At 41.0% G+C, this 27878-nt stretch overlaps 1 protein-coding gene and 1 long non-coding RNA gene across 3 annotated transcripts in view; one reads left to right on the forward strand and one right to left on the reverse strand.

Annotated features, from left to right (window-relative positions):
- The window catches only part of LOC105710653 (uncharacterized), a 31989-nt gene extending 23093 nt beyond the window's left edge, over positions 1 to 8896 (reverse strand). The window contains exons 1-2 of the long non-coding RNA XR_010336956.1: positions 8820 to 8896; positions 6891 to 6962 (exon numbers count right to left, since the gene is read on the reverse strand). This is a non-coding gene — a long non-coding RNA (uncharacterized LOC105710653). The remainder of the gene's footprint in view (positions 1 to 6890; positions 6963 to 8819) is intronic.
- On the forward strand, positions 8316 to 27837 carry LACTB (lactamase beta). 2 transcript variants are annotated; one of them, XM_064361380.1, is made up of 6 exons: positions 8316 to 8681; positions 9123 to 9189; positions 12425 to 12615; positions 12922 to 13258; positions 15368 to 15533; positions 27051 to 27837. In XM_064361380.1, exons 1-6 carry the CDS (start codon positions 8325 to 8327, stop codon positions 27574 to 27576), a joined length of 1644 nt encoding a protein of 547 aa, XP_064217450.1. In that variant the 5' UTR covers positions 8316 to 8324; the 3' UTR covers positions 27577 to 27837. The 2 variants fall into 2 exon arrangements, with proteins under 2 accessions (XP_064217450.1, XP_064217451.1); XM_064361381.1 differs by lacking the exon at positions 27051 to 27837 and having other exon boundaries at positions 8325 to 8681; positions 15372 to 15504.
- Positions 27838 to 27878: the final 41 nt, after the last annotated feature.

Raw genomic sequence — 27878 nt, forward strand, 5'->3', positions numbered from 1 at the left:
GTCTCCTGTGACCACTGTATCAAAACCCTGCGGGCAAATTACTTATTCTTAGGATTCTCCCCAGACCTACTGAATCAGAGCCCATCTCTGGGGTCTGAGCTAAAGAAACTACACCTGTAACAAGTCCTCCATGTGTTTCAAATCACACCAAAGCTTGAGAACCAGCAGCTTACAGGCTGAAGCCCAGAATCCTCAGTGGGCTTACAGGGCCTGCAGCATGTGGCTCTGCCTACCTTCTGGCCTTACCTGTATCAGTCAGGTTGCACTACTTCCTGTTCTATGAACATGCCTTCTATTGTCAAACCTCTGCATCTTTGCTCTCTCTGTTTCCTCAGACTTTTCTTTGACTAGTTCTACTGGGTAAATTCCTGTTCCCCCTCCAAGGCTCATCTGAAATGTTCCTCCTTCTTTGTCACTATCCTTAACTCCTTCCCCTAGAGAGACTCAGCTGCTCTCTCCTCCCTTCCAATGTCTATTGATGTCTACCTTTATTCTAGCGCTTATCTTACTGTACTAACTGAGTCCTAAGTCTGTCCATTTGTCCAGGCTGCCAGGAGCACACGTTGCCCCTTTGTGCATATTGGGAAAAGGTGCCCCTTCCTCCAGAGGTAGACACATGACTTGGCAATAGGAGCGCTGGCGGGACTACAGCCCACTTTCCCCCAGCCAGGCTCCTTTGCGTAGAGCAGAGCCTGCTTGCCACATGCAGGGACTCCCCACCTGTCTTCCCTCCCAACTGTGAGCCCCTTGACCATTTGCTGGCCTTGTTCATCTTTGCATGTCCCCAGCATAGAAGCCAGATGTTGTTGTGACCCTGTAAATGGTTTTATAAGTTGCATGAATGCAGCCTGTGAGCCACAGGCAGGGGTTACTCTGCACAAGCAGGACACCAAATGCTGTGAATTGCAGAAGGCCCTTGGGCAATGAACATGGGTTGAATAAGGTGATCTGTTTGTCCTCCGTGGATTTTGGATTTTTTTTTTTTTTGAGATGGAGCCTTGTTCTGTTGCCCAGGCTGGAGTGCAGTGACACGATCTTGGCTCACTGCAACCTCCACCTCCTGAGTTGAAGTGATTCTCCTACTTCAGCCTCCCAAGTAGCTGGCACTACAGGCACACACCACCACACCTGGCTACTTTTTGTATTTTTAATAGAGACAGGGTTTCACCATGTTGGCCAGGCTGGTCTCGAACTCCTGACCTTAGGTGGTCCACCCGCCTTGGCTTCCCTAAGTGCTGGGATTACAGGCATGAGCCACCCTGCACCCAGCCAGGATTCTGGATTTTTAACATCTGCACTTGGAAATTGTTCACAACTGTGAGACTAAAATAGATGTCGGTTATCTCATTCTTTGCTTTTTTGACCAAAATAATATATACATAAAATCTTTTCTCAGCCGGGCACGGTGGCTCATGCCTGTAATCCCAGCACTTTGGGAGGCTGAGGCAGGTGGATAATAAGGTGATAAAATAATATGGTAAATATGGTAAAATAATAAGGTAATAAAAAATATGAAAATTAGCTGGACGTGGTGGTGGCCGCCTGTAGTCCCAGCTACTCAGGAGGCAGAGGCAGGAGAATCACTTGAACATGGGAGGCAGAGTTTGCAGTGAGCCAAGATCGTGCCACGGTACTCCAGCCTGGACGACAGAGCAAGACTCCATCTCAAAAAAAAAAAAAAAATCCTTTCTCACATTCCCAGGAGGTAAATCTGCCTGGGGCTCATTGTGACTAAGGCCACAGGATCGGTTACCTTGCTGAAAGACCCTCTGTTGGACCCCTTTTGCTGCACAATTTGCTCGTCAGTATAGTGCAGACACCCTCAGGCCCTGTGGCTATCGCAGGAAAACACAGACCCCTGGAGTGACATATGGACAGGTGTTTCAGACTCTGCTGATCTGGAAGGACAGGAGGTAGAGAGGTCTGCAAGATTGGCTCCACTTCCCATGTGCTAAAAATTCCCTGATGACAGTGAGAAGTTGCTCACTGCAACTTCTGCCTCTTGGAGTCAAGCTATTTTCATCATGAAAATCGCTTGAGTAGCTGGGACTACAGGCATGCACCACCATCCCGGCTAAATTTTGTATTTTTAGTAGAGACAGGGTTTTGCCATATTGGCCAAGCTGGTCTCAAACTCCTGGCCTTAAGCAATCTGCCTGCTTGGGCCTTTCAAAGTGCTGGGATTACAAGTATTATTTCCCTTGTGCCCGGCTCGTTTAAGATTTTTTACACTGGCAATCATGTCATCTGCAAATAAGGACAGTTTTATCTCTTTCTTTTTATCTCTTTCTTTTTGATCTGCATGCTTTTAATTTTCTTTCTTGACTTACTGCATTCTCTATCATTTCTAGCACCTTGTTGAATAAGAATGATTAGAGGGGACATACTTGCCTCGTATGTCTTCCCCATTAAACATAATGTTAGCAGTAGACTTTTTGGTAGATATTCTTAATCAAGTTGAAGACATTTTTCTCTATTCCTATTTTTCTGAGGGTTTTATCGGTCATGAATGTGTTTTGCCTAATGATTGATATGTCTGCATAAGTTGATATGATCATGTGATTTTTCTTTTTTAGCTTGTTAATGTGGTTAATAGTACTCACTATACTGAAATATAATAGGACAGGACTTGTGGCTAGAAGAGCATTCCTTCTTATAAAGAAATAGCAGCAGAAGGAGAAGGTACTGGATAGTCAGTCCTCAGCCTCATGTCTCACCATGACTGTTTTTTTTTTTTTGAGAGTCTAACTCTGTTGCCTAGGCTGGAGTGTAATGGTGCAATCTCAGCTCACTGCAACCTCTGCCTCCCAGGTCCAAGTGATTCTCCTGCCTCAGCCTCCGTAGTAGCTGGGACTACAGACGTGTGCCACCATGCCTGGCTAATTTTTGTATTTTTAGTAGAGATGGGGTTTCACCATGCTGGCCAGGCTGGTCTTGAACTCCTGACCTTGGGTAATCTGCCTGCTTTGGCCTCACAAAGTTCTGGGATTATAGGCTAGAGTCACTGCACCATGACTATCTTTTAATTCCTTGCATGAAACTGTCTCTTCCCACCACAGGGGCTTAGCATTTGCTCATTCCTCTGCACGGAACACTTCCTTTCTCTTTCTACCCATACTTAACCAGGATAATTCCTGTTTATCCTTAAAGTCTTAGATGTAATTTCACTTCATTAGGAAAGTCCTCCTTGATCTCCCAGACCAAATCACATCTCACATTACAACCTCTCAACACACTATTCACCTCTCCTTCCCAGCACTCATTACAACTGGGATTTTACATTTAATTGTGCCTTTCTGTTTACCATGACTATCTTACACTATAGACTGCAAGTTCCAGGAGGGCTGGGACTATATTCTGAGTTGTTGGAGAAAAGTTTTACTGGTGTACCAGTGCTTTCTGTCTGAGGTCCAGTCTCACGCAGTATTTTGCTTTGTTTTTCTGAGACAGGGTCTCAGTCTGTCACCCAGGCTGGAGTTTATTGGCATGATCACAGCTCACTGCAGCCTCGACCTCCCAGGCTCAAGCAGTCCTCCACCTCAGCCTCCTAAGTAGCTGGTAGTCACAGGCCACCAGGCCCGGCTAATTTTTTTTTTAATTTTCTGTAGAAAACAGGTCTCAGTATGTTTCCAGGACTGGTCTCAAACTCCTGGGCTGAAGCAATTCTTCCACCTTGGCCTCCCAAATTGCTGGGATTACAGGTATGAGCCACCATGCCCAACCTATAGTTGAACTTTAAAGTAAGGATGATTGGTCCCTCCCCAAAACTAACCCTCAAGGAGATAAGGTGGGTATACACATAAGTAACAATGTTATGTTAAAAATTTATAGGAGCATTGTGACCTGACAAGGACAAAGAAGCTTACCCTCACTGCCACCCAGATGTCTGTGGTCATTGGACTTTTTGACCTAAACCTCTTCCCATTTTCCCCCTCCCCTAACATAAAAGGAGCCTAAAATTCACATTTACTTAAGATGGTTCTTTAGGACAGTAGTCTGCCATCTTGGTTTGCTGGCTCCCCAGAAATAAAGTCGTCTTCCCTGCTCCAATCCCCATCTCTTGACTGATTGGCTATTGTGTGGTGAGCAGTACAAGCTGTGGACTCAGTTACAGCAGTCCACCAAAATTGCAGCCCCCAACTTCAGAAGAGATGCTCTTAAATGTCTCTCATGATCTTTAATTTCCACCAATTCTGATAAGTGCTTTTTCATTTATGTATGGTTTTGTTTCATTTATTCCTATTTTTGTTTTATAATTCCTTTTTTGTTGTGTAAATATTATATATCCATTTCTCTTTTTAAGGATTCTTTGAAATACATATATTTCTTTTATTTTCTATCACCCATCTTTTTCTTAGGCAGGGAAAGGCCTCTTTTCCTGTATATTCTTCTACTGATTTTATTTTGTTTGGGGTAATTTCACATTTTGGTTGTTAATTGTTATTGTCAGTGTTCTTTAGAAAAGTTTTAAAAATATGTTTTGGAAATTTGGTTTGCAGATTTATTTTTAGTGGAAAGTTTATTTCTTTCTCCCTTTTCCTCTCTTTTTGTCTGTCTTTCCACTCTTTTCCATGTGGAGTGGTTTACCTCCCTCTGTCTGGTCTCTGTGGCTCCCACCCTAAAGCCAGCTCCAATGCTGGGGCTCTGGGCTCATGCCCTAGGGCTGTAGTAAAGATCCTGCCAACAAGTCTGCAGGCTGCTTGGTTAGGCTGCCTTCTGGCACTCGGCTTGCTGGAGAACATTTATTTTCTCTTACCTTCTGAGTAAAGAAAATAACTTTTATCTGAAGAATGCAAGTCCTTTCAAATTATCAGGCCCAGAGAGACGTTAAAAAGAGATGGTGGCTGGGTACTGTGGCTCACACCTGTAATCCCAGGTGTGTAATCCCAACTTTGGAAGGTTGACAGGGGAGGATCGCTTAAGCCCAGGAGTTTGAGACCAACCTGGGCAACATGGCAAAACCCTATCTCTACAGAAAATACAAAATTAGCCACATGTGGTGGTGCATACCTGTGGTCCTAGCTACTCAGGAGGCTAAGGTGAAAGGATCACCTGAACCTGGGAGGCTGAGGCTGCAACGAGTGATAATCGTGCCACTGTGCTCCAGCCAGGGCAACAGAGTGAGACCCTGTCTCCAAAAAAAGAAAAAAAATGCAATGGCTGGCAATCATGTCCTACCCCTCCTCCCCAGTAACCTATGTATTCATCTCTTGAAACTGCTTGCTGTTGCCACAAGTAGTTATAAATTAACCTAATAATGTGGCACCAGCCTGCTAGAACCCACACTCCACTGCTTAACAATGTATAGCCAATCACTGTTATTTCCGTAAACCAATGGGGATTCCTGACAAACAAATTTGTATCAGCCCATTCCCTGTCCCGCTTTATTTGCCTTTTAAAACCTGCTTGTAACAAAAGCCTAACGCGGAGTTTATTCTAAATTTACTTGGGCCTCAGTCTTCAAGGCAGCTGTCCTCACTTTGGCTGAAGTAAACCCTTTAAATTATATTTTGTGCCTCAGCCTCTTCCTTTTAGGCCAACACTTCCCAGAAGCCATACTTCAAGTGGCCTCTCTATACCTGCTTCTAGACTGAAAGTCCACCAGGACACTGGCTTTTGCCCTGTACATGGCAAACCCATGGCTCTATTTCTTTTTTTTTTTATTTTTTAATCCAAGGAGAGGTACACAAGAGTGCAAAAAACATATATGTGAAACCAGTCCAATTCTCCCATAGAATATGTTTATGGGTTCTTTTGAAAAAACATAGAAATTGACCTGCCCAGTCTTAAAACTTGACAAACTTACATTTATCTTATCTGAGTTCCCTTCAGAGGAAACCAACCATCAGGCCTCCCAGATAGTATCAAGAAACTGAAACTTACCAGATCACCACATCAGGACAATGAGACACCAGATCCCTCACCTGTCATGATTGCCTAAACCAGCGGTCCCCAGCCTTTCTGGCACCAGGGACCAGTTTCATAGAAGAACATTTTTCCATGGGGTGTAGGGTTGGGGGCTGATGAGTACGGTTTCGGGATGAAACTGTTCCACCTCAGATCATTAGGCATTAGTTAGATTCTCATAAGGAGCACACAAGCTAAATCCCTCATGCACAGTTTACAATAGGGTTCGAGCTCCTATGAGCATCTAAGGCCACGACTGATCTGACAGGAGATGGCGCTCAGGCAGTAATGCTCCCTCACCTGCCACTCACCTCCTGCTGTGTGACCCAGTTCCTAACTGGTCCATGGCCCAGGGGTTGGGGACCCCTGGCCTAACCAACCACCCACTTCCTGTTGAACAATTCTTCTTCCTTATCCCTCCCTATTTCCTGTTTCCCCACACATAGTTACATTTCTTCCTTGCCATATAAACCCCTAATTTTAGTTAGTTGAGGAGATGGAGTTGAGACCGATCTCCCTTTTCCCTGGCTACAGCACCTGAAAAAGCTTTTTTCCCTGGCAATTCTCATTGCTTTGGTGATTGGCTTTCTGTGTGGCAAGCAATGGAACCTAGACTAAACCCTTGGTGTTTCAGTAACATATGTACAATTTAAATAAAATTGTGTACAGTTTAAAGTGGGTACTCATAACCATCACTGACTTTGTCTTTTACATTTTTCTCTATATTTTTCTCTCTCTGTCATGTGCTTGTAGTAGTGGTGATCCCCACCATGTGAACCTCTAATACCATCTTAATAGAGTACATCTGTCCACTATAACTGCAGTTTCAGTGCAGTTATATGCTCTGGGTCGTAGGATATTCTAGTCTCTTGGAGTCTTGGGTTTTGTGAGTAGCCCCAGAAGTTTTACTTATTTAGCCCCACTATCTTCTTGCTAGGTGTGGATACCATTGTTGCCTTTCCCTCCTATTAAATAATTATTACCTCAATATGTTTACAGCTTTTTCTCTTGATGGCTTGTCAATTGAAGTCTGTGAGCTCTCTTCTTTATTCTACCTGCAAGAAAAGACAGGGCCATTTTATATATGGAGCCTCTTATATTGCCCCAATGCCTAAAGTCTAAAGCCTACAAGCTTCCAAAGATCGTGTGTGTGTGTGTGTGTATCCTAAAATATAAAAATTGCAAAACTGATAAATGTTTAAGTAACTTCAAAATTAACATATCAATTTCATTATATGTTAAACTAGGATTTTATACACATTTTACATTTTGTAGCAATTTGAGATTGGGTTTCTTATTTCACAAGAATGTCTGATCATTTACAGATGTTGAGAAATCATAGCTAATTGTAAATTACAAGAGTTACATTTGGATTAAAGTTTTTCAAACACAAAATTTTTAAAAAACACTTTACGGTCTGAATGTAAAGATACAATTTAAGGTCTGAATGTAACTTCATATCTTTGGTATGGTGTGGAGCTAGAATTCCAGAAGCAATAGTTTTTTTTTTTTTTCTTTTTTTTGAGACTGAGTCTTGTTCTGTTGCCCAGACTGGAGTGCAGTGGCACGATCTCAGCTCACTGCAACCTCCACCTCCTGGGTTGATGCAATTCTCCTGCCTCAGCCTCCTGAGTAGCTGGGATTACAGGCGTGCACCACCATACCCAGGTAATTTTTGTATTTCTAGTGGAGACGGGGATTCATCATGTTGGACAGTCTGGTCTCCAACTCCTGACCTCAAGTGATCCACCCGCCTCGGCTTCCCAACATGCTGGGATTACAGGCGTGAACCACCACGCCCGGCCAGCAATAGATTTTAAAAGAGCTTTAGGGAAATGGGAGGAGCTGAAATGAGACATAAAGAAGGGAGATGCCGAGAGAGAGAGAGAGAGAGAGAGAGAGAGAGAGAGAGAATAAAAGCGCGTTCTAACGGGAAAGAAGCTGTCTGCTGAGCGTCTACTGTGTGCCCTGTGCTGTTCCAGAAGTTGAGGATCCAAAACTAAGTCTAGGTTTCCCAAAGAAGTCCCAGTCTGGCGGGAATCTGACAAGCAGTTAAACGGTACAAAGTGTTTACTGTTACTAAGGGAAGTGTGTGCACACTGAGGGGCAAGACGGTATGGGCGAGAACTCCCATGGGACGGGAACTAGGAAGGGTTCTTGGAGGTGACACTTGATCTGAGGACAAGCAAAGGGAAAAAAGGAAAGGGAGACCGAAAGAAAGGAAAAACAGGGAAGAGACAAGAAGAAAGGCAAAGGAGAACGGGCTCGATGTGAACGGCGCTCGGGTCCTCAGGAGTCGACTGCTAGGGTCTGACCGTGGTCCCCGCCCCGTCCCGCCCCCTGCCCCTCCCTCTCCGCCGCGCCGCTGCCGGCCCGGCCTGCGTGAATTCCGAGGCGGCCGGCTGTGTAGAGACGCCATGTACCGGCTCCTGTCAGCTGTGACTGCCCCAGCTGCCGCCCCCGGGGGCTTGGCCTCGAGCTGCGGAAGACGCGGGGTCCATCAGCGCGCCAGGCTGCCGCCACTTGGGCACGGCTGGGTCGGGGGCCTCGGCCTGGGGCTGGGGCTGGCGCTCGGGGTGAAGCTGGCGGGTGGGCTGAGGGGCGCGGCTCCGGCGCAGCCCCCCGCGGCTCCTGACCCCGAGGCATCGCCTTTGGCCGAACCGCCACAGGAGCAGTCCCTCGCCCCGTGGTCTCCGCAGACCCCGGCGCCGTCCCGCTCCAGGTGCTTCGCCAGAGCCATCGAGAGCAGTCGCGACCTGCTGCACAGGATCAAGGTGCGGCCACTGGGGCGCGGGGCGTAGGCGGCCGGGGACCCACCCCTCTCGGCGGTGCTGTCCGGGGCTGAGCGGACCCCACCAGGGGCAGTGGGGTGCCGGCAGTCGGCTTCCGAGAAAGACTTCCCATTTCCTCACCGCTGAGCCTTTGTCAGACGCTCTTGGGGGTTCCCCAAATCGGGGCGGAGGTCACCGCCCGTCTCGGGGACTGCCTCTTCCCCCAAGGGGCGGACAGGGCACATCCCTTGCTGTTAGTGAGTCTGGCCAGGGATAAGGTGGGCGGGGCCCGTGTGGCGGGGGCGGGGCCCGGTGGAGGGGGTGGGGCTCGGGTAGAAGGGGCGGAGTACAGACGGAAAGGGAGAGGCCTTGGAAGGCCCCAGAGGAGAGTGCTGGGCTTTTTCAGCAGGTCTCTAACTGTAGGTTCTTTCCCCATCGCTTTAGGATGAGGTGGGCGCACCAGGCATAGTGGTTGGAGTTTCTGTAGATGGAAAGGAAGTCTGGTCAGAAGGTGGGTTCAGAAAAGTGTTGTTTAGTAGATTGTTCTGTACCAGTTGGTAAATAAAATATTGTTTTACTCGTTGGAGAGAATCCCATGACATGCTATTCCGTTTACACAAAGCGATGCATATTGTAGAGAGAACATCTAACAGAATAGAGAATTAGGTGTTTTTTTTTTTTTTTTTTTTTTGAGACGGAGTTTTCGCTCTTGATACCCAGGCTGGAGCGCAATGGCGCGATCTCGGCTCACCGCAATCTCCGCCTCCTGGGTTCAGGCAATTCTCCTGCCTCAGCCTCCTGAGTAGCTGGGATTACAGGCACGCGCCACCGTGCCCTGCTAATTTTTTGTATTAGTAGAGACGGGGTTTCACCATGTTGACCAGGATGGTCTCGATCTCTTGACCTCGTGATCCACCCGCCTCGGCCTCCCAAAGTGCTGGGATTACAGGCTTGAGCCACCGCGCCCGGCCAGGTGTTTTTAAATCACAGTAATTTAAAAACTGTGGTTTTTAATTTAAAACCACAAGGTTTTAAATTAAGTAAGGTTTAAAATAAGTAAGGTTTAAAATGTGACTAATAAATTGGAGTCATAAAGATGGCTTGCTAATACCCACTCCCACTTTTCTGTTACGACTGGATTTGTTGGTCTGAAAGTTGTATGTATACAGTAGTCCCTCCCTATCCTAGGGATATATTCCAGGACCCTCTATGGGTGCCTGAAAACGTGGATAGTATTGAACCCTGTATAAACTATGTTTTCTCTTACACATACATACCTATGATAAAGTTTAATTTATAAATTAGGCATAGTGAAGATTAACACCAGCAACAAAATACAACAGTCACAACAATACTCTGAGTAGCATGCAATTTAAAACTTTAGAATTATTTCTGGAATTTTCCATGTAATATTTTTGGACCATGGATTACTGAAACCAAGGAAAGCAAAACCACAGATAAGGGGTGACTACTGTCTAGAACAATCCATTAACTGAGTACTTGTGGGTAACACTTATGGGTAGCTAAAACTCAGAATTTGTGTATTTTTCTTTTTTAATTAACTCAAGACAATTTGTTGAGTCCTGTCTTCTGTAATGGGCACAGTACTAAGTATTGGGGTTATATTGTATCCGTTGTCTTTAATGACTTCTCAGTCTACTTTATCAGCCTTTTTACCAGGCAGAGATGTCAAATGTTTTTTTGAAACAAAAGGCAAGAAACTTAGGGAGAGGGATTTCTATTCATTTTATGATACTTTTATGATAGCATTTTTTTGTATAACTTCTCCATTGCACATAAATTGATCCAGTTGGTCATCCCAGCTTTCTAGGAATACTACTTTTAGAAATTGAGGTTTCAGGCTGGTCTTGGTGGCTCACACCTGTAATCCTAGCACTTTGAGAGGCGGAGGCAGGCGGATTGCCTGAGTTCAGGAGTTTGAGACAAGCCTGGGCAACATGGCAAAACCCCATCTCTACTAAAAATACAAAAAATTAGCCAGTCGTGCTGGTGCCTGTAATCTTGCTGCTTGGGAGGCTGAGGCACGAGAATCGCTTGAACCCAGAAGGCGAAGGTTGCAGTGAGCTGTGTCTGGGCAACAGACCAAGACTCTGTTTCAAAAAAAAAAAAAACTTCAGGTGTCATTTAAAGGCAGTAACACTTTTAGAAGTTGATGGAACAGTAGGGGTTTGAATTTAAAGAAAAATGGGGCAGTGGAGGTAGCACACACCTGTAATCCCAGCACCTTGGGAGGCCGGGGAGGGAGGATCTCTGAAGGCCACAAGTTGGAGAATAGCTTGGGCTGGTTAGTGACACCTGCGTCTCTATAAAAATTTTTCAATTTTTTTAAAAAGAAAAATGATTTTTCCTTCAAGTATAGCCTAATCATTATCTCTAATTTATGATAAATCTCATAATCATAAATTATACAAATGTCAGCTTTATGGACTTTATACAAATAGTTTTTAGATATTTAATATTTATTCCTTTTTTTTCTATTTAGATATGGGTTCTCTCTTTTTCCTCCTCCTTCTTCTCCTCCCCCTCCTCCCCCTCCTCCCTCTCCTCTTCCTCCTCCTCCTCCTCCTCCTCCTTCCCCCCCTCCTTTTTTTAGACAAGGCCTTGTCACCCAGGCTGGAGTGCAGTGGCATGATTTTGGCTCACTGCAGTCTCAACCTTTTTGGGCTCCGATGATTCTCCCACCTCAGCCTCCCAAGTAGCTTGGGACTACAGGTGCGCTCCACCATGTCAGACTTTTTTTTTTTTTTTTTTTTAGAGATGCGGTTTCTGCCATGTTGTTCAGTCTAGTCTAGTCTTGAACTCCTGAGCTCAAGTAATCCACCTGCCTTTGCCTCCCAAAGTGCTGGGATTACAGGCACTTTCTCTTTCTTAATTAGATTTACATACTTTCAGCCTGTAGAACATGGAAACCAAATTTAAATATTTTCTAGAAAAAGTAAGTTAGTACATAATTTTTCTTCTGGTTTGCAGCCAAATTAAATTGATGGTTAGCTAGATCTGGTTTGCAGGACATCTTTTCACACTTTTTTTTTGAGACAGAGTTTCGCTCTGTCACTCAGGCTGGAGTGCAGTGGCATGATCTCAGCTCACTGCAACCTCTGCCTCCTGGGTTCAGGCGATTCTCCTGCCTCAGCCTCCTGAGTAGCTGGGATTACAGGCACACGCCACTACACCCGGCTAATTTTTGTATTTTTTATAGAGATGGGGTTTCACCATGTTGGCCAGATGGCTGATCACCTGGATCCGGACCTCAGGTGATCCTCCCGCTTCGGCCTCCCAAAGTGCTGGGAGTACAGGCATAAGCCACTGCGCTTGACCCACACTTATTTTTATTGAGTGTTTATTTCAAGGAATTCGGTGGAAATTCACTCAAAAGTCAAAAATAAATATAATCTAAAGAATAAAGATGTTTTCTTTAAAGAATACTTTATTTAAAATGTGGAATAACTTAGATAAGCTAAGACAAATTTGTGTCTAAATCATAGAAAATTGCTATTGCAAATGGTACAATTTCACTTTCGTTATTAGGTTAAATTGTTAGGCTTACTGGTATTCTAAGATTTTAGTCTTTTTCATGTCCAGTGTTAAGTAACTTATAAAAGTGGAATATATTTTCTTTTAGATAAAGACACAGGATGTTTAAAGGTAGTACTACTTCAGTTTTCAAAGACTTATTTGACCATGAAACCTGTCAATAGTGACTTTTTGCGTTTTTCCCCCTAAAGGTTTAGGTTATGCTGATGTTGAGAACCGTGTACCATGTAAACCTGAGACAGTTATGCGAATTGCCAGCATCAGCAAAAGTCTCACCATGGTTGCTCTTGCCAAGTTGTGGGAAGCAGGGAAGCTGGATCTTGATATTCCAGTACAACATTATGTTCCCGAATTCCCAGAAAAGGAATATGAAGGTGAAAAGGTAGTGAAACTCACAGTTCATTTTATTAATGGCATGTTAAATAGTTTATGCTGGAATTTATATTTAAAATGTTTCATAGCATTCTTTGGCTTGTTAGTAGTTATTGTTAGTGTATTAGTTTTTTCTTTTAATCCAGATGGTCATCAGGTAGGTATTTTTCTGAAATTTGAGGCTAAGGATTTGTACATGACGTTTTCCCAGCAGCAGCTCAAAATGGAAAATATTACTGAGACATGATTCCAGGGCAACTAACTTTCTGTTGCACAGTTTAATATTGTAATTGCATTCTCATGTTGTTACAATTAGGTTTCTGTCACAACAAGATTACTGATTTCCCATTTAAGTGGAATTCGTCATTATGAAAAGGACATGAAAAAGGTGAAAGAAGAGAAAGCCTATAAAGCCTTGAAGATGATGAAAGAGACTGTTGCATTTGAGCAAGAAAAAGAAGGCAAAAGCAATGAAAAGAATGACTTTACTAAATTTAAAACAGAGCAGGAGAATGAAGCCAAATGCCGGAATTCAAAACCTGGCAAGAAGAAGAATGATTTTGAACAAGGCGAATTATATTTGAAAGAAAAGTTTGAAAATTCAATTGAATCCCTAAAATTATTTAAAAATGATCCTTTGTTCTTTAAACCTGGTGAGTGTTAATCTCTTCTCTTAACAAAATCATCATTACTGAAATGTTAATTTTCAGGAAATGTAAAATGATACCATCTGGAGTGCATTCAGTGAGGTTGACAATTGTGATATGGGCCAGTCCGGTGCTTGTGGTTTTGTCTGTAGTTCCTATCAAAGCCTAGCATCCAGGTGGGTCATTGTTTGAATTTTGCCTCATTAGAGACTACCTAGTCATTTAGAGGATTCTCAGTATCAAGCTATTCATGCAAAATTATGGAGAAATGTTGGAATAATAGTTCTCTAAATACAACCTGGACCAAAGTAGACATGATAAGGTATTACTGATATTTTACTATTTAGTTAGAAGGTAAATTGCTCAACTTACTTTGTGTCTTTGTTTCTTAAAGAAAGGAGCGTTTGGGCCAGGTGCAGTGGTTCATGCCTGTACTCCCAGCACTTTGGGAGGCCAAGCTGGGCAGATCTTGAGGTCAAGAGATCGAGACCATCTTAGCCAACATGGTGAAACCTCATCTCTACTAAAAATACAAAACTTAGCAGGGCATGGTGGCGCGCCCCTGTAGTCCCAGCTACTCAGGGGGCTGAGGCAGGAGAATTGCTTGAACCCAGGAGGCAGAGGTTGCCTTGAGCCGAGATCACGCCATTGTACTCCAGCCTGGGTGACAGAGCGAGGCTCCATCTCAAAAACAAAAATGAAAGAAAGAAAGAAATAACTGTTCATCAATTTTTTCCCAAAAAGCTAATCTATACAAATCATTATCTTTTTTTATTTTTTGATTTAGTGCCTATTGAAGCTACTTAATATCTAAATTTACCATAGGTTTATATACTTTTATTCTATTTTCATTTTAAAAGCTTTTAGTTGAATAGATGTTAATATATATAATTAATAAAAGCAAATAAAATATAATTTTGGATTTTATCTTGAAAAATAAAGTTCCATGCTGGGTACAATTGGCTCATGCCCATAATCCCAGCACTTAGGGAGGCAAAGGTGGGAGGATCACTTGAGCCCAGGAGTTTGACACTAGTCTGGGCAACAAAGTGAGTCCCTGTCTCTACAAAAAAATTTTTTTAATTAGCCAGGTTCAGTGGCCTGCACCTGTAAGTAGCCCCAACTGCTCAGGAGGCTGAGGCGGGGGGATCCCTGAACCCAGGAGTTCAGGTTTGCAGTGAGTTATGATTATACCACTGTACTCTAGCCTGGGCAACAGCAAGAGGAAGACCCTGTCTCAAACCAGTTTGAGTTTGTCCAGAACCCAAAATGATACAAAATTACTTATTTGAAATACTATGTATATTTTAATATGTATTTAAATTTAAATATGTATTTGAAACAAGGTTTGTATGTCTACATTTATGTATTTTATTTTATTTATTTCTTACTTGCTTTTGAGACGGAGTCTGGCTCTGTCGCCCAGGCTGGAATGCAGTGGTGCCATCTCAGCTCACTGCAACCTCTGCATCTTGGGTTCAAGAAATTCTCCTGCTTCAGCCTCCCGTATAGCTGGGATTACAGGCCCCTGCCATCACATCCAGCTAATTTTTATATTTTAGTAGAGACAGGGTTTCACCACGTTGGCCAGGCTGGTCTCCAACTCCTGACCTCGTGATCCACCCACATTGGCCTCCCAAAGTGCTAGGATACAGGTGAGAGCCACCACAGCTGGCCCAAATATTTGATTAAAATAAGAATGTGTATGCCCATTTATGCCCTAAGCAATGAGTAGAGGTAGATTAAGAACAAAGTTGACCCAATAAATCAAATTTGCTCTTCTTCCTCTTCCTGTTTTGTTGTCACCTTGAAAGACTTTTGTTTTATTTTGTTTCGAGGTAGTATTTATTTGCTTACTTTATTCAAAGAAAGGAGCAGATTTATGTGAAATTTTAAGTATGCTGGTCATAATTTTATTCTTGTGTTAAGAACTTGGAATAAGGACAATTGCAAAGTAAACTCAATTTGTTGATATATTGCCTGTGTTCTTCTAAATGCTGAAGTAAAATATTCCAGTTTTAAAGGTATGCCAGTTTTCAGTGGGAATATATTTTATATATCTTTGAATAATAATCAAGCATTTTCTTTTTTTCCTCCTTGCAATGATGTCTCAAGGTAGTCAGTTTTTGTATTCAACTTTTGGCTATACCCTACTGGCAGCCATAGTAGAGAGAGCTTCAGGATGTAAATATTTGGACTATATGCAGAAAATTTTCCATGACTTGGATATGCTGACAACTGTGCAGGAAGAAAATGAGCCAGTGATTTACAATAGAGCAAGGTAAATGAATGCCTTCTGCTGTGTCTAGCTGTATCGCATCTTAACACTGTGTTATTAGTTAAAAGTCAAAGTTTCTTTGTTTCCGTTCCAAAATCAATTTGCCACATTTTGGGAGCTCTTCTACATGTCTGTTTTCTCATCTATAAAGTGAAGGAAGTAAAACATGTTGATAAAGTGCACTAAGACCCCTTGATGAAAGACAGCAGGGGCCGGGCGTGGTGGCTAACACCTATAATCCCAGCACTTTGGGAGGCCAAGGCAGGCATATCACCTGAGGTCAGGAGTTCAAGACCAGCCTGACCAACATGGAGAAACCCTGTCTCTACTAAAAATACAAAATTAGCCGGGCGTGGTGGCGCTTGCCTGTAATCTCAGCTACTTAGGTGGCTAAGGCAGGAGAATCGCTTGAACCTGGGAGGCGGAGGTTGTGGTGAGCCAAGAATGCACCATTGCACCCCAGCCTGGGCAACAAGAGTGAAACTCCATCTCAAAAAAAAAAAGGAAGACAGCAGTAATATTAATAATTCTTCAAACATATGAATAATTAAACCAAAACTGCACCCACCATAGGCATCTATAATTTGCTCTTCAGCCATTCCTTTTCTTATGTTCTAGCTAATGCTTTGTTTACATTTTATGAGTTTTTAATTTTTAATACTATTTTGAAATAATTTTATACTTCCAGAAAAGTTGCAAGAGTAGTACAAAGAATTCACATACCCCTTCACTCAGATTCCCTTAATGTTATTTTACTGCATTTGCATTACCTTTCTGTCTACATGTGTGCTTGTTTCTGAACCATTTGGAAATAAGTTGTCGACGTGATACCCCTTTACTTATAAATATCAAAATGTGTATTTTCTTTTCTTTTTTTTTTCGAGACGGAGTCTTGCACTGTCGCCCAGACTGTAGTGCAGTGGCACAATCTCAGCTCACTGCAATCTCCGCTTCCTGGGTCCAAGCAATTCTCCTGCCTCAACCTCCCGAGTAGCTAGGACTATAGGCATACACCACCACACCCAGCTAATTTTTTTGTATAAAATATGTATTTTTCTAAAAATAAGGACATTCAGGGCTGGGTATGGTGGCTCACACCTGTAATCCCAACACTTTGGAAGGCCAAGGTGGGTGGACCACCTGAGGTTAGGAGTTTGAGACCAGCCTGGCCAACATGGTGAAACCAACCCTTTCTCTACTAAAAATACAAAAATTAGCTGGGCAGGGTGGCAGGTGCCTGTAATCCCAACTACACGGGAGGCTCAGACAGGAGAATCGCTTGAACACGGGAGGTTGAGGTTGCAGTGAGCCAAGATTGTGCCACTGCACTTTAGGCTGGGCAACACAGTGAGACTCCATCTCAAAAAAGGAAAAAAAATAAACAGACAACAAGGACATTTGGGAGATTAACAGTGCTTTTATCAAATCTACATACCTTACTCAAATTTTGCCAGTTGTTCCAATAATGTCCTTTATAGCAAAAGAGGAGAAAAACTTTTTTTTTCTGGTCCAGGATCTAATCCATGATCCAACATTGCATTTACTTGTCATATCTATCAGAAGTCACATGACATCAGTTTGTCCCTTTATTGCTGATGGTATTTTAATCACTTTTTGAGGTGATGCCTGTCAGGTTATTGTAAAGTTACCATTTTTTCTTTACAAGAAGTATATTTGGAGGAGATAATTTGAGATGATGTAAAAATCCTGTTTCTCATCAAACTTTCTACTAGTTTTAGCATCTATTGATGATTCATGACTGAATCAGTTATTACAGTGGTGGTTGTCAAATGGTGATTTTTGAATTCTATCCTCCATTCTATGCTTATTAATTGGCATTCTATTATAAGAAAGTGCAGGCCGGGCATGGTGGCTCAGGCTTGTAATCCCAGCACTTTGGGAAGTGGGTGGATCACTTGAGGCCGAGTTTGAGACCATCCTGGGCAACATGGCAAAACCCTATCTCTACTAAAAATAAAAAAAAATTAGCTGGGTGTGGTGGCATGCACCTGTAGTCTCAGCTACTTGGGAGGCTGAGGCAGGAGAATCTCTTGATCCCAGGAGGTGGAGGTTGCAGTGAGCCAAGATCACACCACTGCACTCCAGCCTGGGCAACCGAGTGAGACTCCATTTCAAAAAAAGTGCTTTCCCTTCTCTCTTATTTATTTATTCATACCAGTATGCACTCATGGATTCTTAGTCGGTGGTAATCTGTCACTGTCATTATTTAATATGTTGCTTTTAAAATAGTCTATAAAATATTAAAACTGTAACAGTAAATTGTTATTAGATTGCTTACCTATATGTGTATTTTTTGTTTTGTTTTGCCATACATTTGTAAATATTTATTGAGCAAACACTACATGCCACATACTGTACCACATAGTAGAGCTAAGCTGACATAGCTCCTCCCCTCCAGGAGCTTACAGAACAAAATCCAGCAAGTAAATCAATTAAGTACATAAACTTTCTTTCAAAAAGAATACATGCTATGGCCAGGCACAATGGCTCACACGTGTAATCCCAGCACTTGGGGAGGCCAAGGTAGGAGGATTGCTTGAGGCCAAGAGTTCGAGACCAGCTTGGGCAACATAGTGAGACCTCATCTCTACAAAAAATACGAAAATTAGCCAGGCATGGTGGTGCATGCCTGAAGTCCCAGTTACTCGGGACACTGAGGTGGGAGGATTGTTTGAGCCCAGAAGGTGGAGATTGCAGTGAGTCAAGGTCACCCCACCACACTCTTGTCTGAGTAACAGAGCAAGACTCTGTCTCTCCACCGCACCACCAAAAAAGAATATAATCATGTAACATAGTTATCAGTGGGGCCATACTGCCCTTTAGGTATATAGCTAACATGGTAATCCCTAATTTCTTTTTGTAATTATTATTTTAGATTCAGGGTATACATGTGCAGGTTTGTTACATGGATATATAGTGTAATGCTGAGGTTTGGACTTAAATTGAACCTGTTGCCCAAATAGTGAACTTAGTACCTAATAGGTAATTTTTCAACCCTTGCCCTCCCTCCTGTGTCCCCTTTTTTGGAGTCCTCAGTGTGTCTTCTTTCCATCTTTATGTCCATGTGTACCCAATGTTTAGCTTCCACTTATAAGTAAGAACATGTGGTATTTGATTTTCTGTTTCTACATTAATTCACTTAGGATAATGGCCTCTAGCTACATTTATGTGGCTGCAAAGACATGATTTTGTTCTTTTTTATGTGTGTATATATATATATTAATTGATTGATTTTCTGGTTGATTTTTTGTGTGTTGATAGTGAACATTAAAATGCTCTTATTTGGATTGTGTAGGCCTCTGCTGCATGCCATTAATAAGGGTAATTAAGATTTTGGGGGCTGGGTACAGTGGCTCACACCTGTAATCCCAGCACTTTGGGAGGCTGAAGCAGGTGGATTGCCTGAGCTCAGGAGTTCAAGACCAGCCTAGGTAACATGGTAAAACCCCATCTCTACCAAAAGTACAAAAAGAATTAGCCAGGCATGGTAATGTGTACCTATAGTCCTGACTACTTGGGAGGCTGAGGTGGGAGGATCACTTGAGCCTGGGAAGTTGAGGCTGCAGTAACCTGTGATTGTGCCACTGCACTCCAGCCTGGGTGACAGAGCAAGACCCTGTCTCAAAAAAAATTTTTTTATATATTACGAAAATACAAAATAAGATCTAACTAAAATAATCGAACATTTAAAAACTGAGTATAAAAGACTATCTTATAGTTAGGCATCCTTAGGTACTTTTTCATAAGGGTTAAGATTAAAAACATTTAAGCCACAGTTTCTCTCCGTTTTCTTCTACAGCTTTTAGATGTAAAATATCGAGTTGAAGTTACTTATGTAAATTTGAATTGGGTGTTCAAACAAAATCCTTGGCAAATTGCTTAAGCAGACTTTAATATAATTTATGGAGAGGCTTTAGAACAGATTTTGACAAATTAACTAGAATTTTTATCCTTAGGAGTGAAAAATGCTATGATTTTATATAATTTCATATTTGATTCATTTACCACTATAATAGGAAAGGGTTTAGTCAGTGTTTTAGCCTTTACAAATTTTATATTTTAATATATGCTTTCTGTTATGGAGAGATTCTCTGACTTAGTTTTAACTATTAATTTACATAATCTAAAATAATTCTGGCCAGGTGCTGTGTGGCTCATGTCTGTAATCCCAGCACTGTGAGAGGCCAAGGCAGGAGGATCATTTGAGGCCAGGAGTTTGAGACCAGCCTTGGCAAGACTGAGACCCCATCCCTACAAAAATTCTTTAAAAAATTGGCAGGGTGTGGTAACACATGCCTGTTGTCCTAGCTAGTCAGGCGGAGAGGATTGCTTGAGCCCTGGAGTTTCAGGCTGCAATAAGCTATGATCTGCACTCTAGTCTGGGTGACAAAGCAAGATCCTATCTCTAAAAATTAATTAATTAGTGAATTAAATAAAGCAAGCACAAGAGTATATGTAAGTGCTAAAAAATTTACGTGTTCAGTTGAGATGAGACAGGATCAAAATAATGCGAACCAAATACATAAAGATTCCTTGTCTGAACTGGTATACTTCAAAAATCACACACGGAAGTATTTGAATTTTAAACATTTGAGCTTATTTTGTAGACACAAATTTGAGACACAGTGTTAGCAAATGCAATAAAGATTTGTTTGACCTTTTAAAGTAATTTGGGGTTTTATTAGTAGAGGAAAAAGTATTTGGAAAGCAAATACTTGGTAACTTGTCAAAAATACTTTAATTCAGAAAGAACAAAGAATACTTATGAAAGGGCAGTTGTGTCAGATGTTAGGAGGGTGAGTCAGAAGTTTATAAAATGGCCAGTTGAGTTCTATCTTGATTATTTAAGGTCAGAATAAATTCAGTTTGTTAAGTATTTGGTATTATTTACTGATCCGTATCTTTTTACTCTTCTCTCTTCCTGCCATAGTAGTATGCAAACTGTAGGTAACGTTCAATTATTGAGTTGGAAAATCAGTTTAGAGGGTTGAGCACCAGGATTTTGTTTTTTTAAATGAAACAATATAGAATATGATAAAGTACATTGCAGGTGGTAAAGGTAAATACAAGCTTTGGGGTAAAGGCTAGGCTGCTGCATTAAAGAGACACCAAAATACAGTGGCGTGAGGAAAATAAAACTTTAATTCTCCCATGCAACATTCTTGAAGTGAGCAGTTTCTGATTGGTTCCCCACAAGCTTTTAAGAGCCCAGATTCATCCATCTTACTGCTCCTTCCTCCACAGTGGTGTCCCCATCTGTACACCTGAAGCTCAATCAGAGCCCCGCAGGTGCTCCAGCTTCCTGAAAAGAGAAAGAGTGGGATGAAGCATGTACTCAGGGCCTTAAGGTTTAGACTTGCAAGTGTCACACCTCATTTCTGCCCACCTTCTGCTGGCAAAAACATAGCTATATGATCACACTTTGCAACAAGGGAGGCTGAGAAATGTAATTTCTAGCTGAGCAGGCATGTGCCTTGCTATACTTTATTACTAAGTAAGAAGAGAAGAGTCAGTTTGGTCAACAAACAGCCATCTATGCCACTGGCCACTGTGTTGCTCCATAAAACTCCTGTTTTAGAAGGGTGGTGTGCATGTGTGTGTGTGTATGTGTGTGTTTTCATTCAGTTTTGTTGAGGTTGAAAAAAAAGTTTGAAAGCCATTCAGTGGAATATATCAAACTAAAATTTTATTATAATTTCTACTAGTAATTTGTGAAAGGGACTTTAGGAGAGAATTTTGAGGCTTAATGACTAATAGGAATTTTACAGTTACGGTGTTTTCTATTTTATTATTTGATTTGTTAGAAAGATAGCACATTTAACAAATCAACTGTTACTTTTACCTTGCATATTTCCATTAGTACATGCTTTACAAATGGCTTACTTGCACTTAGGAATAGATGAAATGGTGCCATTTAAAAAAAAATTTTTTAGCTTTATGTTCCTTTCTACACACTAGTTTTGTTCAATCTTCTGTTGTATTTAAATTATAATTTTTAAATTATCAGCTTATTTAAAAGGATTAAATGTGCATTGCAAATCAGTCTATGGCCTAAAAGATTTTTTGGGGACCCAAAATAAATTAGGTTAGCAACAAGCAATGAATTTTAATTTTTTAAATGGCCTGTGGTTCTCAACTACTTGAGACTCTTTGTGTTTATTATTTTTGGGTCTAGCATTATATTTTACTGGAAAGCACCAGAAAAATTATAAATACGACTGGGAGGCAGAGAAGGGTAGATTGCTTGAGCCTAGGTGTTCAAGACCAGCCTGGGCAACATAGTGAAACAATACAAAAAAAAAATTAGCTGAGCATGGTGGCATGTGCCTGTAGTCCCAGCTACTTGGAGGCTGAGGTGGGAGGATCACCTGAGCCCGGGAAGTTGATGCTGCAGTGAGCTGTGATCGTGCCACTGCACTCCAACCTGAATGATGGAGTGAGACCCTGTCTCAGAAAAAAAAAAAAATACCAGAAGTTGTCAGTTGAATCTAAAAAATGATTCTCTAATAAAGATGGCACAGATGCATGACCTTACTGTGATTTAGACCTACACATTTGAAATTTTGAAAGTGGATGTGTAGCTCTGTATATAAGGGGAGAAGGACATTATGTCCACTCACTGAGCCTCTTTACTAAGCTAGAAATTAAGGCTCTGTGAATGTGCAGACTGCAGGGCAGCTATTGTTTCCTGTTTTCTTGATGAGTAATTAACTTGTGACTTGCATGAAAATCAAAATATACCATATGATGGTGAGTTAATTTCATTTTCTTTCTTTTTTTGTCCTTTTTTGAGACAAGATCTCACTCTAGTTGCCCAGGCAGGAATGCAGTGGCACAATCATAGCTCACTGCAGCCTTGTACTCCCTGGCTCAAGTGATCCTCCTGTATCAGCCTTCCAGGTAGCTGGAACTACAGATGTGCGCCACCGCACCCAGCTGATTTTAAAAATTTTTTGTAGACATGAGATCTTGCTGTGTTTTCCAGGCTGAGCTCAAACTCCTGACCTCAAATGATCCTCCCTCCTTAGCCTCCCAAAGTGTGGGGATTACAGGTATGAGCCTAGCTCATTTTATTTTCTATTCTTTGAAAAAAGGCAATGGGTTTCTATCTCTAGTGTTAAGGGTCCCTATCAGCTCTGAGATGCTTTTGGTTTGGTTGTTTCGTTTTAATTTTTAGTAGTTTCCAATGGTTCTAACGGATAGTTGATTATTTTAGTTAAATAAAATGGGCTGCTGAAATAAAATAGGGCAGTAAAAGAAGGAAATTTTGTTACACAGGAAGATGTTTTGTCCATTTGCCTTGTTTTTATTTTATTTGATACAGTATTTATTTGGGCCTCTGGAACTCAACTCTGATTATTTTTTGTAATAATTATTTTAAAGGAGTTTAAAAGCACCAGCTTTTTGGGGGAATTTAGGGAGTAAAAGGAATCTTTTCAGTTACAGACAAAAATAAAACCTTAAAGTAAAACTTAATAAATATATATGTTTATATTCATTTGTTTGATGGTACCATTTTGCAGGGAAAAAAAATGTTTCTGGCTTTGTTATTTAGTCTACTGACTTGTTGGGTATAACCATAAATCTGTTTGTAATATCCTGAGTAGGGCTTTTTAGAGTTACTGTGTTTCCAGGAGTAAATATTTCTCTTTATCCCTTCTCCGTGTGTTTATGCATGTATTTAAAATAGTACCATACTGTCACCTGCTTAAAGTATCTCATTAGAATCTTGCCTCACAATAGCACTTAAATTCTTTTGCTTAGATTTGAGTCACAAGATCACACTTAGCTGTAAGGGAAGCAAGAAAATTGTTTTTAGCTGGGTACACTGTTGTCTTGAATAAAATTGGGATTTTCTTAAATGGAACAATGGGAACATTGATTCTATTTAGGAGCATAACTATATTGATTCTGTGTAGCTAATATACTCTGTATAGGCAAGTACACTACATAACTCTGTGAGTAAACATCACAAAGGAGTTCAGTGAATGTTCTTGCCACTGAAAGACACTCAATTTGTTGAAAGGGGAATCCTCAGTCAATGCCTCGGCTTATTATTAGAACTTGGCCATATTTTCTATGTGTTTGGCACAATGTTTGCAACAAAAATTTCTAATTTTATAACTAGATGGGATGAAAACCAAATAAAATGGATGTTTTCTGGAGTGTTTGCTGCATTTTTTTAATGTTTAAAATTTTTAATTTCAGTTTTTATGGGTACATAGCAGCCGTATGTATTTATGGGGTACATGAGATGTTTTGATACAGGCATGCAATGTGTAACAATCACATCGTGGAAAATGAGGTATCCATTCCCTCAATTATTTATCCTTTGTATTACAAACAATCCTATCCTACTCTTTTAGTTATTTTTAAATGTACAATTATTATTGACCATAGTCACCATGTTGTACTATCAAATACTGGATCTTATTAATTATTTGTTTCTTTTGTACTCATTAACCATCTCCACCTCCTCTCAGCCTTTGCTGTATTTTGGCAGTATAGATTTGGCCTTTACCTTCTATTTCTGAGGTGTCTTCCAGAATTAAAAATTGTTCCATATCAAGCTCTTTTTCATGCCTTTAGCTGACAGACTCTCTACTAGTAGTTCAATAAATGTTAATACTAGATGTTAAAGTGGCATTGTTTTTATAATATGCATTTGAAATTCTGTTGGTTTTCAAACTTCTTGTAACAATAAATACTAAGTGATGATATTATCTCTAAAAGCATTTAAGAAGCATTTTAAAAATAAGGCTGGGCACAGTGGCTCATGCCTATAATCACAGCACTTTGGGATTGCTTGAGCCCAGGAGTTCGAGACCAACCTAGAGCAACATGGCAAAACCCTGTCTCTACAAAAAAAATACAAAAATTAGGCAGGCAGGGTTGTGTTTGCCTGTAGTCCCAGCTACTCAGGAGGCTGAGGTTGGGGATTACCTGAGCCTGGGATCACACCACTGCACTCCAGCCTAGGTGACAGAGTGAGACCCTGTCCCCTCACTCTTGAAAAAAAGTACTTTTAGTTTCTAAGTTTGTAGGTGTAGATTTCTGTGGTTATGTAACACTCTTAAGCAGAATCTGACAATTCTTATAAATAAATATGAAGAAGCTGTTTGTCATCTGGCATCATCCCATCAGTTAGTTACAAAAATGCCTCAGTAACTTAGTCAAGAACTTTAGTCTATATTCTTGTAAGCAGAAATGTTCTAAGAACTTGAAATAGTAGTTTATCTTTCAGCTGAACAAAATTATTTTCATAAAAATGTACTAATTTGTCCTATGTGAAAAGGAACAAAGAGATTAAAATCTAGAATTTGCTTTATTAAAGTTAGAATCCTAAAGTCTAGAAGTCTCCATATTTTTATATTTAAAGGAGGACTGACTGAGGAATTCTAGTTTCCAGTCTTAATGTAAGTGGTTTGAAATGCTTTACTCTCAAAAGGAAGTTACAGGGCTGGGCACAGTGGCTCACACCTGTAATCCCAGCACTTTGGGAAACCAAGGCTGGTAGATTACATGAGGTCAGGAGTTCCTGACTAGCCTAGCCAACATGGGGAAATGCCATCTCTACTAAAAAAATAAATTAATTAAAAAAATAAATCTGGGTGTGGTGGTAGGCACCTGTAATCCCAGCTACTTGGGAGGCTGAGGCAGGAGAATCGCTTGAACCTGGGAAGCAGAGGTTACAGTGAGTTGAGATCGCACCATTGCATTCCAGCCTGGGCAACAAGAGCAAAACTCCATCTCAAAAAAATAAATATACAGAAAAAATTAGCCTGGCATGGTGACAGCACCTATAATCCCAGCTACTAGGGAGACTAAGGCAGGAGAATTGCTTGAGCCTGGGAGGCAGAGGTTGCAGTGAGCTGAGATCGTGCCACTACACTCCAGCCTGGACAACAGAGCAAGACTCAGTCTCAAAAAAAAAAAAAAAAAGTTACAGAAAGCTGATTATTGGCTGGGCACAGTGGCGTATACCTGTAATCCCAGCACTTTGGGAGGCACAGGTGAGTGGATTGCTTGAGGCCAAGAGTTGAAGACCAGGCTGGACAACAGTGAGACCTTCATCTCTACCAAAAAAAAAAAAAAAGCCAGGCATGGTGGTACACACCTGTGGTCCTAGCTGCTCAAGAGGCTGAGGCAGGAAGATTGCTTGAGCCCTGGAGGTTAAGGCTACAGTTAACCCTGATTGTACCACTGCAGTCCAGCCTAGGCAATAGTGCAAGACTGTCTCCAAAAAAGTAAAAATTTATTTATCAATGAGAAAATGTGTTTCTATTATGTAATTTCTTTTAAATTTAATTGTACTTGGTTGGCTGGAATTACAAATACAATCAGGATTTGAGACAGAAAGTAATGAGGGACTAAAATATGAGAGTTGTCCTAGGAATGGAAGGAAGGGAGAAGGGTAAGACACAAAGCAGAGATTGAATAAGTAGGATTTAGCATCTTACGGGATATGAGAGTTTAGGGCAAAAAAGTCATCAAAAGTTGTATAATGAAGGTTTTAATGTCGAGAAAGAAACATGACAGGAAGGTTTGGAAGAGCTTAACTTAGTTTTAGACACGTTGCTTTTGAGACAATGAGAAAACCACGTATCAAGTCATTGATTTTCTAAAGAGCATACTAAGATCCCCTTTAGACCTTTTTTCCTTTTTTAAATCTTCCGATAAATACCCGTGGCCACTCCTTTCCTAACTGCCAACCCTACTTCATCCAATATTATGACTTGTACTTTTAGGGGATGTATAAGAATCTTGAAAAAAGAAGAAAGGATTCAAACTAGAGTTTGTTAACTCCAGCCTTTCCCACTGCACCAAGAAAGTACCATGTCACATCATTATATATGATACATATGTGGTTTTTTTTTTAGAGGTTTTTTTTTTTTTATTTAAATAGGGTCTTGCTTTGCTGCTCAGCTGGACTCAAACTCCTGGGCTCAAGCAATCCTCCTGCCTCAGCCTCCTGAGTAGCTGGGACTATAGGCATGGGCCACCACACCCAGCTTATATGGTGTTTTTATCCAGGAAATCTAGTATTCTTACAAATAACCTTATTCCTAAACATCGCAATGTGCTTTGGATGTTTACAGTTTTGGTTATAAAATTCACTTGTGGCACAATTCAATATTAACCCCAAGGACAAGGAATATGTACCAAATGATAAGTTTCTCCATATGCACAGGGCAAATATTATGTATAATATTAACCAATACATTTTTGCAGGTATTAAAAGTTTGATACACTCAGCATGGACAAGCCATACCAATAGAAAAAACTCACGTTCTATGCTTTAATTCAAAAGGTAATTAGACTACCTAAGTTAGTTATCCGTGTGTCATTAGGACCTGAGTCCTACTGAAAATTAGTGGTTTATAGTTTCTGAGAATGTATGATCATTACATTGAAATACAGTCTGTCTCATGTACACATTTTTCTATCATGAAGTCAGCGATTATGAAATTTTAACGATCCTTTCTTACTTCCTTTTAGATTTTATGTTTACAATAAAAAGAAACGTCTTATCAACACACCCTATGTGGATAACTCCTATAAATGGGCTGGTGGTGGATTTCTGTCTACAGTGGGTGACCTTCTGAAATTTGGGAATGCAATGCTGTATGGTTACCAAGTCGGGCTGTTTAAGAACTCCAATGAAAATCTTTTACCTGGATACCTCAAGCCAGAAACAATGGTTATGATGTGGACACCAGTCCCCAACACAGAGATGTCCTGGGATAAAGAGGGTAAATACGCAATGGCATGGGGTGTGGTGGAAAAGAAACAAGCGTATGGTTCTTGTAGAAAGCAACGGCATTATGCTTCACATACTGGAGGGGCAGTGGGTGCCAGTAGTGTCCTGCTGGTCCTTCCTGAAGAACTGGATACAGAGACTCTAAATAGCAAAGTTCCCCCAAGAGGAATCATTGTTTCTATCATATGTAACATGCAATCTGTTGGCCTCAATAGCACTGCTTTGAAGATTGCCCTTGAATTTGATAAAGACAGATTGGACTGATATCTTAACACCACAGGTGCAAAATGAGTTGCTTTGGTTTCTTTTTTTTTAAACATTAAATTTCCAAAACCTATGAAATTTTTAAGAATAAATTTGAAATAGAGTATAATTGAAAGCAGACAATTATTTACCTCTAATTGCTTAATTTTGTAATGGTCTTTTATTGTAGAATTAGTTCTTTATACTCAGGGAAGTAATTCTATTGTTTTTACTTTTTGAAAAAAGTGTTAACTCTTGAATAAAATATTCTGATAAAATATGTACTCTGTGTGTGTGTAATACAGAGAAAATTGTATTCAACA

The sequence above is a fragment of the Aotus nancymaae genome, unplaced genomic scaffold (assembly GCF_030222135.1).
Source record: "Aotus nancymaae isolate 86718 unplaced genomic scaffold, 86718_ANA_hifiasm-v0.15.2.pri h1tg000041l, whole genome shotgun sequence".
NCBI lineage: Eukaryota > Metazoa > Chordata > Mammalia > Primates > Aotidae > Aotus > Aotus nancymaae.